The sequence below is a fragment of the Leptonotus elevatus genome, chromosome 18, assembly GCF_054856555.1.
Source record: "Leptonotus elevatus isolate MCC_2025b chromosome 18, RoL_Lele_1.0, whole genome shotgun sequence".
Taxonomy (NCBI): domain Eukaryota; kingdom Metazoa; phylum Chordata; class Actinopteri; order Syngnathiformes; family Syngnathidae; genus Leptonotus; species Leptonotus elevatus.
The window spans coordinates 11,240,539-11,254,927 of record NC_141256.1 but is presented as its reverse complement, the minus strand read 5'-3'; the positions used below and the strand labels follow the sequence as shown (position 1 = coordinate 11,254,927).

At 42.4% G+C, this 14,389-nt stretch overlaps 1 protein-coding gene across 1 annotated transcript; it reads left to right on the top strand.

Moving 5' to 3' along the window:
* The first annotated feature begins 6 nt into the window (after positions 1–6).
* snx3 (sorting nexin 3) lies at positions 7–14,389 on the top strand. The gene is made up of 4 exons (XM_086061787.1): positions 7–204; positions 10,052–10,147; positions 10,366–10,490; positions 14,228–14,389. Exons 1-4 carry the CDS (start codon positions 43–45, stop codon positions 14,331–14,333), a joined length of 489 nt encoding a protein of 162 aa, XP_085917913.1. The 5' UTR covers positions 7–42; the 3' UTR covers positions 14,334–14,389.

The following is a 14,389-nucleotide window of genomic DNA, read 5'->3' as shown; positions in this document are numbered from 1 at the left end:
GCTTGACAGTACAGCTAGCTTTGATAAAGCGCAGCGTTAGAAATGGCTGACACCATAGCTGATACAAGAAGGCTCTTTACTAAGCCTCAGAACCTTAACGACGCGTATGGCCCACCGAGTAACTTTCTGGAGATTGACGTGAGCAACCCTGAGACCATCGGGGTGGGAAGGGGCAGACACACGACGTACGAAGTCAGACTGAAGGTGAGCTTTCATCATTACTGTAGCTGCTAGTACTGTTAGCCTCTGGGCTATTTGCCTAACGTTAGTACACAAATACAGGTTGTTAGCGAGTGACGTTGTGACGAAATAACGTTGGTAAAGTATTTGTGATAAATCCATGCCATGTAAATCGGCATGGGTGAAAACCGTTTCCTGACAGGTTAGCAACATCCGTCAGAACAAGCTACCAACGTTTAGCTACATAGCATTGGATGATGTCTTTGACGAGAGTGTGACGCCAAATTTTGTCACGTTCTGTCAACCGAGATCCTATTGTTGTTGCTTTCCTTGGCTTTGACATTTAATTTGTTTCAATCAGGTGAGCACAGCGTCATTTTTAAAGGGCACCTGCAAGAACAGCAACATTGCCTGAGTAACTTACAATTGTAAAGTTGGCAGAAAAAGACCAGTCACTATTAAAGTTGAAACTCTTAATAACTTTGAATTCAGCTGCACCCCATGATCTGGAAATGACCATCGAACTCATGACCAACAGATGGTTGTTTGTACACTCAAGTAATCCCCATGTCCTCTCCACTTTAATCATATTGATGTGAGCTTTGGTTTTTGTGCTCTGTTGATTGAATGAAACCTCTCTTGCCTAACTATTCTCTTGCAGCCATTTTTTCCTCCCTGCGTTATGGCGTAATATATGGTCAAAGTGGTGGGGGTACACAGTCAGCTCAAGTAGACAGGATGCACACTGATCCTCTGACTCACCTCCCTGCAAAGCATTTCCTTCCTTCCTCCCCCTGCTGAGGACATTGCAGGGGAGTAGAAGGGCCTCCGTTTGCAGAGAAGCTCCCACAATCCTTTGCTAAACAAGTTGATGACTGAGTTAAAGACATGCGCCTTGCCTCATGCTGCAAAAATGTGACGGACAGCATTGTGTAAGTCCAGTGAAGGCTGTTACTCGTCAAACACTTCCACCTGTTGCAAAACACGGACCCTGAGTTTGGTTTAACACATTACTTTTACTCATTTGTAAAGATCGATACATTACAGACGCCTATTAGCACCAGCATAAAGCATATATTAGAAATTCACCGTTTCGGATGACCACAATATATCCCACTGGTCTTCCTTCATTTGTTTTATAGTCACGGAAAAAAATTGACCACTTTTTTTTTTTTTTTTGTACTAACACAATGATGACAACAAAAATTGTTTTTAATAAATAGAGTTTAACTTTGCAGAGGGAATTTTATTTATGTTTTATGTTAAAATGACTTCATTACATGAAAAATGCAAGAGATTAATTTACCGTATTTTATCGTGTAAACCGCTTCTTTTCGAAGCGCTCTGACCCCTACGGCCAATGTGACGGTGCGGCTAATGTATGTAAATCCACACCAGGTAAGCGCGACTTGTAACCCGTTGCGCTTTTTAGTATATAGAAAAATACTGTAAGCGTAAACGGGACCTCTAACGGTAAAAGAAGAATCAAAATCAGTTTTGTTCTGGAAAAAGATTTTTTAAAAAATTTTTTTTTTAACACAACTACATGATTTTTATATATTTTTACCACCTGTTTACAACCCCCAAAACCACCCACCAGTTGAAGATCACTGTTCTATTATTATATTATTGTAGCCATTTTTGGACTGATTATCATTCATATCCAGAGTCTGAAACTTGTCAGTCACTGGTCTTATCGAGTTGATCGAATTGGTTAACCACCCTGATAGGTTATTTGGCTGGCTGCAACTTAAAGATAACAGAGCAAGGTAAGCAAAGCATTCTCCAAGCGTCAGAATTGAACACGGGGCTACTGTACTTGATGAGCGTGGTATAATTAGCGCACACGTGTAATCAGCATTATTATGCATCTCGTAGCCCCGTGTGACCCCACTTTGCATAAGACCACAGAAAAAGCGGCACGTCCCGCGCTCCTCAATGATTGTGATGTCAACTTTGCTTCGCTTACCATCTTTCATTATCATTTTGAAATAATTTACTTCACCTTCAGCATGGCAAACTATTGGTCAGCCTTTCATTGATTTTTTTTTTTTGGGGGGGTCACACTGTTAATCACGATATTCGAGAACCCAAAATGTGTCTGTATGTTTTTTTTCCCCCTTTTATGCTCACAGCTCATTTGCCGTGCCTCAAGTTCCCACTGCTGTCCCACGTTCCACCCAAAATCGAGAGAGCCCTTGTGGTCGCTCTGAGAGAGTCTTCTTAATCCCCTCATTGAGAGGGGAAAGAATGAAATAGGCCAGGCATGTGGGGGGGGGGGGGGGGGGGGCTGGAGCGTTAACTGCCCGGCCATACACCCTCAAAATCCACGGAAGGGTATAAAGCCACCCCCCTTCAGCAGCCTTGATCCTGTTTCCACTTATCCTATTTCACTCTCCATGCAGTCACTCGCCTGCTTCGCAGTGAGCTTACACAGATATGGCGATAACTGCTGGCTTAAATGGACAGATGACTGTATGATGTAAACACCAGCTCAAGGGCTTATTTACACTATAAAATGATTAAGTCCACACTAAGTGTTACAGTTGGGTGAAGGTTGAGAGATGGTGGTGAATCATAAGGTGTTGTTTTTTTTTTTTTCACCCCTTACCGGAGGCCAGCTATTTACACTGGCTCTCTCCGAGTCAGCCTGCGTAGGCACTTGTTGACGGGCGGGCTTTACGTTCGTATTCAAATCAATGGGATCCGTCCGCCCTCTTTCACTCCCAGAGATGAAAGCTAACTAGATGCTGAAAGGAGACGGATATCTCATTTTTCCTGAGCGGACTTGTAATGTCGAGGGTCTCGTTGAAGAAGTTGACTTTTGTTCTCATTCAAATCCATTTGTTTTAGCTTGTAATTGGAAATCTGAAATGCCCAAGAGACGCACAAAAAGCTTATTTTAGGATGACAAAGCATGTTTGTGCCAAAAGTGGACATTTTGTGAATATATTTTTTAGACCCAGAGGAATCTTTTTGTTGTTATTTTGGACGTTGTTAAACACTGCAGTTGACTGGTGAACAGTCCAAGATGTAGCCCGCAGAGGAGGGTCAGCTGTGATGTTCTCCATCTTTACCCACAAGCAGTATAGGAAATGGGTGGATATTTGTTGGATGACCAAGCCAGCCTAAAGTGCTGACAGTGGTTGAAAAAGATGCGTTTAAATTTTCCGTACTCTGCTGAACTGTTGCCTCCTATACGGTGATATCTCACAAAATTGTTACATCAGACTGTAACAAACCTCCTTCATGTAGTCACCTTTCCCCCTTTTTCTTTTTAGAACCCAGCTACTGCTGCAGCTGGGATACATGAAAATGTACATGGTGGAAAGCGACATTGCTTTCAACAGCCGCCGGTCTTAGCGTTAACGTAGAAGCGAGCGATTTTTGCCGGCAGACATCCCGTTCATAGCCTTATATTTGATAATACTCTGATGGTTTGGTGACATTGTTAGATTGTCTTTTCGCACCGCTTCCCTTGGTTTCTGGAGGTCGCATTCAGAACTCTGAACTTAGGCATCTTGCTTTTGTTTTATAGATAGGAGCACATAAAAGGGCTTCTTATACTTCTCATCCTCTCCCCATTCTCTTTTGTACTCCCTTAGCTTCCCTTGCTTTCTTTCTGCTTTGAATTTGGGTGGGGGGGGGGGGTGAATTTGGCCATTAATAAAAATGAGTCGAGGGGGGGCGGGGTGGGCGTGCTTGTCAGGCACAGTCAAGTGTAATCCAAAGTCTACAGCATCCTCTTGGACAACTATTTTAATGGAAATGGGGAACATATTGTATCAAGGCTACCATATCCTACTTGAGATGACAGTATCAAAAGTGGGAGTTGATACTATGGTAACAAAGCAGCTTTTTGCCAGCAAGAGAGTGGATAGACTGTCAGAGCGCAGGGGCCGGCGAGCGAGAGAGAGTACCCGGCAAGGCGAGAGCAAACGACCCGTCACCCCAAAGCTTTTGTTCCCAGCCTCTTCTTTCACCATTTTGGAGTATGATGCAATGAGATGGTATTATGTTGCCATTTTTAATGCCATTATTGTGAAAGGGGGTTGCGGGTTTGGGGGGGGGGGAAGAGAGGTGGCGAGCTTTAGGATGCACACTCTCCAACTTGACTTGATTTATCCTGCTAAAAGCTAATGCGTGGTGGTCTTGAACCCCTCTCTCAGGAGATGAGTGATCTTTGTCCGAGGCTGTTTTTAAAGCCTTCTGCCATTTTCAATGAAACTAAGATATTGTGTCTCACACATTATGCCTCACTCTCTTCCTATGGAGCATAGATTGCCTTGTGCGCTCATAATGGGAAGTGACGCTGGCTGTTTTCAAGAGGGTAGCTTTATGCAGTATTCCCTCTTTCACTTAGGCTTTTATTATGCCCAACAACCCGTCACGTGCATATGTATTAGCAATGTGACAAAGAGTTCCCAAAAAGGAATCTGTCAAAACTCAAAATGCTGAGTCCAGTTGGAATGGCCGCTTCAAGCTGAGTATATCGCACCAAGAATTTAGAAAATTAGACGATGGGGTTCTTCTTGGGGAATTTTTTTTTTTTTAGGGTAAAAATTGCTTTTTTGGGGAATATTTTTGTGGGATATTGCCGATAGAAAATCTGTCCAGACCTTTCTCCTTGAACCTTTCATTTTGTCTTCTACTCAGGGAAGGAAGTTTCGGTTAGAAATATCCAATTACTCATGCAGGCCAAAATTCCGAGACGTCAACAGATCAAAATGACTGTTATTTCAAATGTTGACATTTGTCTTAAAAACTCGATTTGATTTGTGAAAATGGAAGATTATTGATGAGAAGAGCAGAGTATGTCGTGTACTAAGGCAGTAAATCGTTTTATGTGACTTTATTGGTCATAGAGGACTTAAGAGGCAAAGTTCAAGTGCTGTGTCCGTGTTTGTTTTGTTTTTGTTTTTAGAAAATTCTCCAAAATGGTGGTCAGTTGTTGTATCGCTAATCTATTTGGCTTCCTCCAGTTCAATTTTCAGCAAGCGAGAGAGGCAAAGTGTGGCCTTGTAGACAATTAGAGAAATGCTGACACCTTACCGGGTGAAAGCTGCTCCCGTGTCAAAGTCGGCACAAGGGCCAGTAGGTCGAGAACAGAGGCTGAGGAAACCTGATCTTTGACTCTGAGGACTCTCACGCACCGCCTTCTTTTGGGCGAGCGAGACCTCTCACTTTTCACTTTTGTTGTTGCCGTTCCTCCCCCTGTCCTACAGGAGCAATCTCTTAATCACAGGGTTTGAGAGTGCGAAAGGATTTTGAGGCCAGGTGACTTTCTTTTCTTGAACCCTCGTCGCTCGGTTTTATGGTCTTGAGACCCAATTGACCAATCACATTTTTTTGTATGTGTGCGCGTACAAACCAGTTCGAATGAATATGTGATTTGCCAACAACCGTATTTTATTACACGTCGTGTTTGTGCTCAGTTAAGTTTTTTTCTAGTGCGCACATGATGGGATTAGAGTCACGGCGGTGGCAGATTACCTGTAACTGTGATCTGTTGTGCTGGGGATTAACTTTGCGGCACTCCTCGCTGTGAGGTAACATTACGCAGCAGGGACAAGCGAGTGGAGTTAATGCCAGAGTAGTGGGCCAATAAAGCTAAACTAATCCACTTCTCCTGTGACCTGGGAAAGAGGACTAAAGAGGGGGGTGGGGGTGGGGGGCTCATTGACAACTTCACCTGGGAAGGGAGTTGCAAAGGGAGAACTCTTAAATACAGACACATTTTTGCCAAGCGGATCTGTTTGGCTTGTTTTTCCCCTTTGGGGACTTTAGCACGGTTGTAGAAGATTATGCGTTCAAATCGCATCTCAAGCCTTTCTGAGTAAAGTAGGTTTAGCAATGCATGCAGAAATACAAATTACATCCAAAACATAAAAAAACAAATTTAAGTGTGAAATTCAAATGCGCAATTCGGGTCCGATATTAATTACTTTGCACAGCCTCCAAATGTTTCCCCATCATTCTCTTGGTAGAAACCTACAAAACCTTTCCTTCGCAACTTCTGTCGTGGTAGAGTGCAGAGTTTACATCAAACAGTCTTGGGCTGTTCTGACCACAGTTCTACTATCCACTCCTATTTCCGGATGGTCCACGTTCTTCGGCGCCGTCGTATTTTCGCCTGCGTCCATGCCGTACTCATGATTGCTTGCAAAGTTTCCTGTTTCCGGTTTTCTTAGAGCTCATCCAGTGTTTCCCACAGATTTGAAATCTACTTGGGCGGGTAGCCTCCCGGGGAAAAAATTGTACACTTCATATCTTGAACTGACAGTTTGCCTTGTTTTTTCCAATTCACACACACAGACTTGACACACACGCAGAGCTACTGGTGGCTAACTTTAGGTAACTGCAGCTCCGAAACGAATGCACAGTACCATATTTAGCGCATGCATGCTAAAAACAAATGGTAGCGTGTATGCTAAAATACGGTAACAAGCATTTTAAAATGCCAACTGGAGTAAAATAGTGAGTTCAGCTGTACTTTATAATTCAACTAACTAACTCACGGTACTTTAACAGGCGTTCACAATCCATTCACACACCGCGGCGCGGCCAGTGCGGACTCCCAGTTTGTTTTGGTGGATCGCTCCAATGCTTCTCCAGCGGTTGGATCCTCCCAGAATGATGGCTAGCCCAGACGTTTTTTGCTTCCTCACCTTCCGAACCATGGATTCATTGGTGTGAAATTATCTCGCGGCTGCTCTATTCTCATGTACAACCGCGCAACTGATAGATTGCAGTTTAAATTGTGCTTTGTAAGCATGTCTCGACTTTTAGCTGATGCCATTTACGGACTACCGTCGGAGATCGGGTCGTCTCCGCGGATAGCGCCCGGTCGCTACACATCGGCAAATGGGTGGTGTCCAAACGGGGTAAACAAAATGAACGACAGGATGAGACAGGATGTCACACTGCAGTCTGGCGTTTCATTTGATCTCTTTTTATTTACTTTCTCGTTTTACTCCACATTCGAATACATACAGCGACAACTCTCTTCTGCCTTCTGCCGCCGCCGCCCCCCTGCAGTCCCAACACAGGCCAGCAGCCAGCCAAGAACGAGCGTGAACCAGACCACCAATCAGAAACGTGCGTTGGTGCAGCAACATTTGCCCCGAAGCTTGGCTGGAAGGAAAACGTCTCCGGAACTCGGTGCACAAAATTTTCTTGAAAACCTCTTGGGCGGCCGCCAGTTTACTTGGGCGCCCCGCCCAAGTATTAACATGCCGTGGGAATGGCTGTCATCTCTTAGTTGTTGGTTGACTGAAAGACATTTGATTTTGTCGTAAGGGCAAGACGAGGAAAAGATTGACCTGAAACTGAGAGATTACTACCTTACACTAAACGATCAAGACAATGGGAGCGCCCTGTGGCTCCAGTGAAACTCAAACTTCCTTCTGTCTTTCAGTTTTTAGTCTGAGACTGCAAGTGAAAATCGTTAGGTGTAAGACCAGCATTTGTTGGTGTACCGGTCACATTAGTCATGCTGTTGGCTGTTGATTGTTCGGCCAAATAATTGGTTTTCAATGTTAAAGTGAACCGGGAGTAGACAAATGACACTCGCCTGATTGCTGGATCAGGCTTTATTTATCCCATGTGTGTAACATTTGGTGGAGACGTGGCAAAATGCTCTTTATTCAGTTTCCAGAATTTAGGTAGAATCACTAAGACCGAGAAGATGACTGGCCAGAGAGAAAACCAGTGCCTGTGTTTTCCCCGTTGAAATACCACAAAGAGTCTCCAAAGGCAGAAAATCAGACGCATTATTAAAGAGCGAAAGGAATAAAGACGGACAAAACTGAAAGGAGACTATGAGAGCAAAGAAAACCACTCCTGCCCTCCCTTCCACCTCAATTAGTCCAGCGCAGTCCAGATGAAGCTCCCGAGCTCTCTCGTTTTCCAGCTCCTCCTTTACGACCCCCAAACACACACACACTTTTTTTTTTCTTTTGTGTGGCCATTTACTCAGCCTTGTAGTTAACTCTCCATCCCCTTTACGACAGTTGTAGACATCTGCCTATTGATCAGTCTGCAGTTTGTACCTGAACTTATGCCGCACCTACTTGCTCAATTGCTTTGCCATTGTAGCGCTTTCTTCTGTAAATTCTGACCTTCTGCGAACGCGGCCCGCTATTGAAAATCCTCATTCAGCCCCTCCTCGTTGGTACATTGTCATGGGATGGCCATGTGCTGTCAGGACGAGTGAATAGGTTTGGCATTGTGCTATAATTTGCTGTTTGAGCCAGTGTTCTCTGTCAATGTCGAAACATCTCCCGTCTTTCAAACGAGAACAGCCGCTCTCGAGTGCTCGTCAACAGCAATGGGGGGATTATGCGAGCGTCTCCGCTGCGCTTGCGAACGTGCAAAAAAAAAAATGGCAAAACCGTCTGAGTGCGGGAAACCTTGGTGAGCGAAACATAAGTGATTTTTGTCTCCTGGAGGCCAGTTTCAGTAGGTTTTTATTTTATTTTATTTTTATAATTAAGCTCTTTTTTTCCTTAAACCTCAAGAGAGAAAAAATACAATCACTTTTTGTTACCCACTTGCAACAATGTCAACTGGCTCATGTTTTTATGCAGTGGAGTACTTGTCTCTGATTGGCTGTTCACTGTTAAAGGCTTTCATTGGAACCACAAAAACCTTATTTCTGAACTTTATGCTCGGATATTAGCCCAAGGTTCCTGAAAGAAAATCAATATTAAAAGCATAAATGTTATCATTATAATACCTTGAAACTTGCTTTTATACTTTATGGGAGACTCAAAGCAAATCTTCTCCATGATGAGACGCAGGGATGCACGGTTAACCCGTTTGGTATCGGGGTATTGCGTCATTTCAAACTATACTATACTGCATTTTGTATGGTACCGGTACTTGCAGCGCCGCCGCTTGCCAAGTGACCTTACCGAGACTCTGAACTAGTCCGAGGAGTTAGCATATAGCAAACAAGTAGCGGCGTGGGTAGTTTTCCCCCCCAAGTAGCTGCGTGGTTTGACCCACGCGTGCGCAGCAAGAGAAGGAGCCCAATGAAGCAGGAATTAGCATATTGCAAATAAAAGTGTATTTGACTCACACGTACGGAGGTAGACAAAAAGGTCGTGAAAGAAAAGATGGCTGAAGAACTAATTCAATGCAGGTGGAGTTCCCCCCCCCCCCCCCCCGGGACATTCTTATTCTCTCTCTCGCTCTCTCATTTACATATAATTAAAGACACAAAAAAAAATGTGAGGAAAAATAAAGTCTTTAATTACTTTTTTTTAAAGTATGTCTTTTGATTTGGAAAAAGTATCGAACTAAATGCTGGTACCGGAATCGTTACCAAAATGTTGGTATGGTGACAACACCAATGCGACGTGCATCACAATCATTATGAGAAATTGGAAAAGGTCATTTATTCTGGCCTTCAGTCCAAGAAGTGGAATTCGTGCATTGTAAAGATTCACTCCTTTCATTGCAAAATATTTCATGATTTTTGTTTTCAAATTTTGATGAAAATATCGCTTACAGCTGCTAAGAAAACCCCAAATTCACAATTATTTTTTTAACATTGATTAGATTAAAATAAACTATTGTATTGGTAACCTTGGTGTTCAGTGTACCTTTTGCATCAGAAATAAATTGGAAGCCACACCTGCCTCAATAGTTGACTTCTTGTCCCGTCTGAGTGTTGTGGTAATGGCCTCCACCGCATAACTCCACATCCTGAGAAGAGTCATGAATGAATAATAATAAATGAAAAAAACAAAATGTGATCATACAAACGCTGTGCTTTAATACCCTGTTGTGTATATTCGTTTATACAGCTTCATGCATTTAGGAGTGTCTCCTTTTTTTTTTAACCCTTTTCCTTTTTTCCGCTCAGACTAACCTTCCCATCTTCAAGCTGAAGGAGTCGAGTGTACGGAGGCGCTACAGCGACTTTGAGTGGCTGAGGGCGGAGCTGGAGAGGGAGAGCAAGGTGAGGGGGCAGAGCGCCTATTTATATGTTCACAGCCCAGCCGATGAATACAAATTTGTGTTTGGTTTCTAGCCTTCAAAATGTTTGGAGCACCTCACCTCCACGCAAGCACCCCTGAAATCGATTTACACAGCGTACATTGAATGAAACATTGGTCGTCGTCTTTGTGCCCATTTAAGCGCTGCTACAAATTTTCCCGCGCCATTCTTTTCTCTCAGGTTGTTGTGCCACCGCTCCCGGGTAAAGCTCTGATCCGGCAGCTGCCCTTCCGAGGGGACGACGGGATATTTGATGACTCCTTCATAGAAGAGAGGAGAAAAGGTCTGGAGCAGTTCCTAAACAAGTAAGCCATCATCTCCGATTTCAGTGTTATACATTCAAACTTCCAAGATGAACTCGTTCACTGCCATTGACGGCCATAGACGTCAAAAGATCCATTTCTGCTTGGCTGGCAGTGAATAAGAATTAATCAATTGGACTGTTAAAATGGGTGCTTTCGAGAAGAAAACATTTTACAACCGTTATCTGTACAGGCAATTTTTTAAAGTAACGTTCTGATTGCGATTTAAAATAATAATAAAAGAGAGCCAGTGGCCATATGATGCCATGTATATTTTTTCATGACAAACATGGAGAGTAGACTCCATGGTAGCTCAGTTTGCCTTGAGATTGTTCCATGGCCACACTTGGAGCTAAAAGCTAGGACAAAGTATATGTATATGTTAAAGGGGAAGTCCACTTTAAGTGTTTCTTGACAATAATATGTCATATGTGACCTCACTAGTCTAAACATGACATTCTGATTAATAATACATTTGTGGAATATGAGCTATGAAGCAATATCCAGCCATTTGTATCCATCTCAGCGGGCGGCCGTTTTGCCACTTGCTGTCGACGGAAGATGACATCACAGTTGCTCAGGGCTCGGGTAACGGCCAATCACAGCTCACCTGTTTTCTGAAGCTGAGCTGTGATTGGTTGTTACCTGAGACCTGAGCAACTGTGATGTCATTTTCACTCGAGATGGCTGCCTTCTGATATTGATTAAAAACTGCTGGATTTTATTACTATTGTATTTTATTCCTGTAGCCATTTTGAGTTTCCGCCTTCCTGACATCATGATTTTTAAAGTTCAGAAGCATCAAAAGTCTCAAACAAAGCACTTTGTGCCAAGTTTCTTCCACTTTTTCATGGTCTCTTACCACCTACAACCCGACGTGCTGGCTTCTTCTAAATGCCGTTTGTAATTACCTAACAAAGCGCTTTTTTTTCCCTACGCACATTTGATTTGTTTGTGATGTTTAATTTATGATAATTGCAATTCAAATTACAGCGTGTTTGAACGTGAGACGGCGCATCTTTTTGTTTTTTTCCTCAGCTGCCGAACAATAAAAGTTACCGCGCCAATGTAATTATTTGCTTTGATTGCAGACGTGGTCGTTATTTTTTTTTTTTTCGTGTGCAAATGTACGAATGCTTCGGTTTGAACGTCAAGTGTGCCAAGAAAATTTGAAACCATAAATGTTTTTTTGTTTTTTTTGACAATGTGTGGGTAATTAGGATGTTGTTGCATGCATTCCAGACAATAAAACTCGTCTGTTTAATCATATCATTGTTCATAGTCTGGCTGGCTGCTTTTTGAAATGATTGAGAGCATTTGTGAAGAGGATCTTTTGGAATGCGCAGCTTGATTGTCCCTCAAAACTAATGGAAAAGACAAAAACTTCTTGTGACCCCAATGTTTGACGCTTGTAATTTGTTGTAACTATTTCCTATTGGATGTTAAGATGCAAACATAAAATGACATCGAAACCCCCCCCCCCCCCCACCCGGGTCTCAGGTGCACGGCATATTTAGTTGTATAAGCCCTCGTGCGTCATCTGCAGGAACACTGAGTCAAGCCTCATGTCAGAGTGCCTCCAAATTTTAATGGAAGAGGCACAATGACAAATTGATTTTCCCCAAATCATATTTAACGATCGTTACTGTACACTGCTTTTGCTCATTGACTGGTTATTGAATCCCTTCCAGAAGTAGTGTTGATTTCGTCAACGAAAACGAAACAAAAATAATTTTGTCAACACACATTTCAAACCCTTACTAATAAACAATAACTGGGGCTAAATCTGTATACATTCTCGTCAACTAATGAAGACGAGACGAAAACATACTTCACTTAATAAAAACTGGACTGAAATCTATGGACATTTTAGTTGATGAACAAAAACGAGACGAAAATAAGATTTTTGTAAAATCTTGTTTCTGCTAATCTGTCACTGTGACGCTGTCATGTGACACACAGTGACCCCCCCCCCCCCCCCCCCTCAAATCTGCAGCTAGTGAGTGCAACATGGAACAGACAGGAGGTGGTTTAAAAACGGAAGGTAAAAAAAAAAATTATAGTTTTAACGTAACATTAATCCAATGGCTATAACTTTCCAACAATAATATTAATCTGACTGCTAACTGATGCTAGCTAACTTAATAATAGCCACTTGTTGATATACTGTGCTGTAATTGTAAAATGATTGTCCTGACCTAAACTAGACTAAATGTTGGCGGTTTTTGTTGACTAAAACTAGACGGATAAAATTATGTTTTCTTGGACTAAAATGCTCGAATTATAGTCGACCAAAGGTTGTGATGAGGTTGACTAACTGTTAAAAACGAACAAGCGTGATTGAAACTGGACTGAGACTAAATTGTAAAATGGCTGATAAATTATCCGGAAGGGTCCAGCTCGCCTTCATTTAATGCACAATTGAATACTTATTTCCAAACTAGCGCAGGGGTGTATAAGCCCAAATACCAATAGTTCAAAATTTGACCGATTTATTGAAATATACGAACATTGGTCTGGTTACTTTAAGAGTTCCCTGCTGCTGCATGATGTCGGAGAGATGGCTTCACTGTCAGCTACTCCAGAAGTAAACAGTGAGCCATTTGTCAATACGGCAAATTCAATTATAGGTTATACGCACACACAACGAGCAGAAGCCTCCTCGACTCTAAACACAATATTTACCATCAATATTGGAACTTGGGACAAATGAGCCGCAGCGGAGGCTCCCCTGGCCCGATGGCCGTGGCGCCGCCTCTTGTAAATGACTTTTTACCTTCGTTACCGCACTTTGACTTTTGTTGCTGGATACTATAAGGATAAATGGCTCCGAAAATGGATGGATGGTAAACGCTATGACACTACTTGTGTGCAAATGGCCACGGCTCGTTGACGTGCAGCAATGGTGAGTGATATTTTTTTAATCTTTTGTTTTTATTTTGGTCCTTGAAAACATCTTCACATAAACATGGCTCGTAGCGCTAAAATGTTTGGGTTCCTGCCAAATGTCACTGCCAAGTCAATCATTTCGCGAGTCATTCATTCTTTTAAGCACGTGACGAGAAGGGAAGTAGCAAAACATGCAGTTATTGGTATTGGTGGAAAAAACTTCTCGTGCATCCCTAATAACATTTAAAATAATTGTATTCATTTCTCAAACGTTATTGTAAATTTGAAGATCAATCCAATGTACGACTGCAGGCGCCAAGATTTATTGAGCTATTCGAACCCTGGTAAGCAAACCATTAGGTGGGTTTCCATCCACCTATTTTTATTAGAATTTTCAAGAATTGCTAAAAAGAAACTGAATGAAAACGCCAGAAATTTGAAAAAAGGTTCACGTTTGGAAGCTTTTTGAAGCTTATCAGAAAAAGTGAAAATGCGCGTTGTGCAAAAAAGCGACTACAAGACCGGATATACGTCACACGTTTTGGCCGATACTACGTCACACGCACGTTTGTCGTCTCAATAAATGGCGGATGATAAAGTAAGATATGTTTGGGGAAACAAAGAAACACGATTCTTTTTTTAAATAATTAATTAAAGGAAAAAAATGAAGCAAAAATCACATTATCAGGTAAAAAAAAATTAGCATTAGCAAATGTACAATATATTTACGTTTGAAGTGATTTTTATTTTTGTTTTTTAAATTCAAGTTGACAGCTGAGCCCGCAAACTGGCTTCTCCTTTCCTAATGTTGTGTTGCTTGAAACCTGTTGTGGTCATGTGTGTGTTTCCAGAGTGGCCGGGCATCCTCTGGCCCAGAACGAGAAATGCCTGCACATGTTTCTACAGGATGAGTCTGTGGACAAGCACTACACCCCGTCCAAAATCAGACAAGCTTAAAAAAAAGAAAACAAAAAGGAGAAGATGGCGCAGCCAAGCAACTCGTCCGCCCGCCC